Genomic DNA, 4475 nt, shown 5'->3' on the forward strand with positions numbered 1-4475 from the left:
AGATCTCCTGGAAATGGAGGTACAAATAGTTATGAGTTCTTAGGGGTGCTAGGAATTGAACCCTGTTCCAATCAAACCTTGTTCCTTTGGAAGGGCAGCTAGTGCTCTTATCCACTGAGCCATCAGCCCTGGCCCTGTCTCTAAAAATAAAACAAAACATCTTGTAGGTCTTTACATCTTAGTACACAGAAAACTTCCTACTTCTTTTTTTTTTTTTACAGCTATACATACATAGTCAATCACATAGTACCATATTTTCTTTTCCAAGTTCTTTGTTTATGAACACTTCTTTTGCCTTCTTTCTGTCTCTCCTCTACTCTCTTCTTTTCCATTTCCTTCCCTTTCCCTTCCCTCTTCATCATTTCCTTTTTGCAGGATGGTGGTGGCACACATCTTTAATCCTAGCTTTCAGGAGACAGTGGCAGGCAGATCTCTGAGTTCAAGGCCAGCCTGGTCTACAGAGTGAATTCAAAGACAGCCAGGGCTGCCTTGTCTTGAAAAACAAAAAACAAACAAAAAGCCAATTTCATGAAGCTTGGGTTGGCCTTAAACTCACTATATATAATGTTCTTGAATTCTCTTCCTGTCGTCATCTTCCAAGTTCTAGGACCATAGAGATGCACCACCAGCCCAGCATGCACACAGTATTTTCAACGTAAGATTTATTGGGGTGAACCCCCTCCCTCGGTAAGTGAACCGGCCCAGTAAAACGCAAAGTGATACGCCCCGAAATCCCTGGAGTGCTAAACAGCTGCTTCTTTCCAGTGACTTTCTTTTAGCTTATTTGTTGAACCCGGGCTCTGGCCTTTGACCACTCCCCTCTCCGACCACGCCCCTCACCGTCCTGCACCCGGCCCTGCCCGCCCCAGGTCTTGGTTTCCGGGCCGGCCTCCTGAGGCCGACGCACAAGATGGCGGCACCGGCGGCTTGCTGGAGGTTGCGGGCTGAGGCCGGTTATTGAGTTGTAGCACGGGGAAGGGAACCCCAGACAGGTCTCGTTCAGGTGACAGGTGGGCGGGCAGCCCCGCTGGCCCCGTAGCAGTGCATGGCCTCCTCGTTGCTGTCTCTAGTATTTACCGCCTCCCAAACCCTGTCCCGGGCGGAACCAAAGAGAGGTCAGGCCAGGCTGTCCCGCCAATCTTCGTCCTGGGGCGGTTCCCGTGAGTGGCTCACTTTTAGAATTGACGTTAGCCACGTGTAGCTTCCATGGCTGCGGTACAGGTCCCGGGGGAGAAAATTAATATCCAGGCAGGAGAGACGATCAAGGTCGGGGACAGGGACCTGCAGAGGAACGACTGGCCCGAGCAGGACAGGCTTCCAGAACGATCCTGGAGACAGAACTGCGCCTCCTACGTGTTGGCCCTGAGGCCCTGGAGCTTCAGTGCCTCACTCACACCTGTGGCCCTAGGCAGTGCCTTGGCCTACAGATCCCAGGGCGCCCTGGATCCCAGGCTGTTGTTGGGTTGTGCAGTGGCTGTCCTGGCTGTGCACGGGGCTGGCAATTTGGTCAACACTTACTATGACTTTTCCAAGGGCATTGACCACAAAAAGAGTGATGACAGAACTCTGGTGGACAGGATTTTGGAGCCCCAGGATGTTGTTCGATTTGGAGTCTTCCTCTACACCTTGGGCTGCGTCTGTGCTGCTTGCCTCTACTACCTGTCCACTCTGAAACTGGAGCACTTAGCACTCATCTATTTTGGAGGCCTGTCTGGCTCCTTTCTCTACACAGGAGGTAAGAACTGGCCCATTTCCTGCTCTAAAGTCCCAGTTGCCTGAACTGGAAACTGCTGCTTTCCATAGGAATTGTAGAAGTGTCAAAGACGCCTTACTGAATTAGGTCACTTGACTGGAAATCCAAAAGGCGTGTACCGTGGATACTTTGGCAAAATAGCTCAACAGATAATGGCCACTACCACAGAGCCTGGTGACCTGATGATCCCCAGGTTTCGTAAGGTAGAAGGAGAGATCCAACTTCTGAAAGTTGTCCTTAAAACTCCCTCACACATGTGCACGCACTCAAAACAAAGTGTAATAAGAAAGCACAGTATGAGAACTCTAAGCCATTAACATAGGCATTTAGTCTGTCTTTCTGCCATCGTCCCTGTCTTCTGGGACCATTGCGTGTCTGGTCCTTCATTAACTGAAGTGTGATGCAGTGCATAGCGGGTGTAAGGGGTGGGGAGTGTGACACCTGAGCTAGACTGAAGCCAGGGAGAGATGGAGGTGGCCATGTGGATGCCTGGGGGTTGGGAACAGCGAGGGCCAAAGTGCCTTCGTAACAGAAAGAAATCCACTGTGTGCACGAGGGAAGTGGTCCAGGGGGTAGAGAAAGAGAGGAAGTAGGATCTGAGAAGGGGTGGGAAGGCTTGCAGGCTGTATAGGCCCTTCAGGCTCATGGCCATCTTTACTCTGAGGTACAGGAGCCATTCAAGGTCTTGAACAGCAGTATGACGTCATGGTTTGGAAAAATCTCTCTGGCTGTGGTACTGGGAATAGATAAGTACAGTGGTCGAGAGTGGAGAAACAGACCCAAGTGAGAGGCCCCTGAGCAGTCCAGGTAAGACGTTCAGTGGCTTGCATCAAGGTGGTGGCCACAGACAGGCGAGTCAGGTTCTGAATGGACTTTGGAGGTAGACAGTGTCTGCCAGTGGACTGGATCTTAGGTAGAGATACCACAGCATTCAGCTTGACTCAGAAGGTTTGGCCTAAGCCACTGGAAGGGCACAGTTGATGTTGCATGTCACACAGGGGAGAAAGGCAAGGGTTTGGAGGGGAAGTCAGGAGATCGACACTGGACATCTTAATGTCTTCCAGAGCTCCAAGTGGAGATGTGAGGTGGGTAGTTGGATAAGTAGCCCAGGTTATGGAGGAGGCCTGGGCTAAAGATACAGCTATTTGGAAGTCATTGGCTTGTAGGTAAAGTAGGGTTGGTGAGATGGTTAGAGAGAGTATTTAGAAAGCACAGAACCTGTAGCCCTCCAGCCTAAGAGGAGGAATGGTGAGGACCACATAAAGGAGACGGAGGGAGAGGGAAGAAAGTCAACAGACTGCAGTTGCCCAGCAGCCAGCGGTAAAGTTAGGGCAATTAAAGAAGTTTGAGGCAGCTGGGCAGTGGTGGCACACGCCTTTAACTCCAGTACTTGGGAGGCAGAGGCAGGCAGATCTTGAGTTTGAGGCTAGCCTGGTCTACAGAGTGAGTTCCAGGACAGACAGGGCTACACAGAGAAACCCAGTCTCAAAAACAAACAAACAAACAAACAAAACAAAGCAAAACAAAAAAACAGTAACAAAAAAAGTCTGAGGCAGGCAGATCTCTATGAGTTCAAGGTTAGCCTGTTCTACATAGTGAGTTCCAGTAGAGGCTGGGTGGGTGTGGTGATCCACACCTACAATACCTGAATGAGAGAATGAAGTGGGAAGTTTTACATATGAGTCTTCCTACACACACACACACACACACACACACACGAGGCTAGCTTTAGCTACATAGTAAGGTTCTGCCTCAAAAAAAAAATTGTTAAAAACTTGTAGGCCGCTATAATAGAAAGTGTAAGGCACTGGTGAGAGGAAAAGCCCTCTGCGGCTGTCAGCTTTGTATTTCTGTATCGAAATACCTGAGCCAATCGACCTCACGTGAGGTCACTTAGCTTAGGGGCTTCCAGTTTATGGTTCGTTAGCCCATGGTATGGTATTCATGGCCGGGATCCATAGCTGAGGAAGTCTATTTATCTTGGGTCTGGGTGTGAATAGAGGAAGAGGAGTAGGCTTGATCCAGGTCCCAGTGTCTCTTCCAAGTCCACATCCCCACATGAGTGGGAGACCCCTTACTAAGACTCCACTCTTAAAAATTCTACCACTGTCTGGGTGTGGTGGCACATGCCTTGAATCCCAACACTCCGGAGGCAGGTGGATCTCTGTGAGTTCAAGGCCAGCTTGCTCTACCCAGCTAGTTCTAGGATAGCCAAGACTACACAAAGAAACCCTGCCTTGAACCACCCTCTCCCAAAGATTTCAAAAATAACTAAAAATTAAGAATTCTGCCACTGGCCTGGAGAGCTGGCTTAGCAGTTAGTGTACTTGTTGCTCTTCTAGAGGACTCAGGTTTGATCCCCAGCGTCACCACATCAGGCCACTTACAGCTACCTGTAAACTCCAGCTCTATGAGCCTCTCATCCTCTTCTGCTCTCCACAGATGCCTGCGTGTGTCCATCCACACACAGATGCACGCACATAAGTCAGATGTGAAAATATTCCATCAGTCCAGGAACTAACGCATGAGCCTTCTGGAATTCTCCTCTAACCCATGGCCTTCTCCTTGTTGGGGTGACATTTTAACCAAGACTTGAAGGAAACAGAACTGGCCATTGTTTAGAATTCGAGCCTGATTGAAGGGACAGCAAGTGCAAAGGTTGGGTCCTCTGTGGTCCATGGGGACAGTGTGGCTCAGGTGGAGGGACAGCAAGTGCAAAGGT

At 49.8% G+C, this 4475-nt stretch overlaps 1 protein-coding gene across 1 annotated transcript in view; it reads left to right on the forward strand.

Moving 5' to 3' along the window:
• Nucleotides 1-933: 933 nt before the first annotated feature.
• Nucleotides 934-4475, forward strand: part of Ubiad1 (UbiA prenyltransferase domain containing 1) — a 12018-nt gene continuing 8476 nt past the window's right edge. Inside the window, exon 1 of the mRNA XM_028757917.1 lies at nucleotides 934-1735. Within this exon, the coding sequence (XP_028613750.1) occupies nucleotides 1207-1735 (529 nt within the window). The 5' untranslated portion in view covers nucleotides 934-1206. The remainder of the gene's footprint in view (nucleotides 1736-4475) is intronic.

This window comes from Grammomys surdaster, unplaced genomic scaffold (genome assembly GCF_004785775.1).
Source record: "Grammomys surdaster isolate TR1022 unplaced genomic scaffold, NIH_TR_1.0 126185, whole genome shotgun sequence".
In the NCBI taxonomy this organism is placed as follows: domain Eukaryota; kingdom Metazoa; phylum Chordata; class Mammalia; order Rodentia; family Muridae; genus Grammomys; species Grammomys surdaster.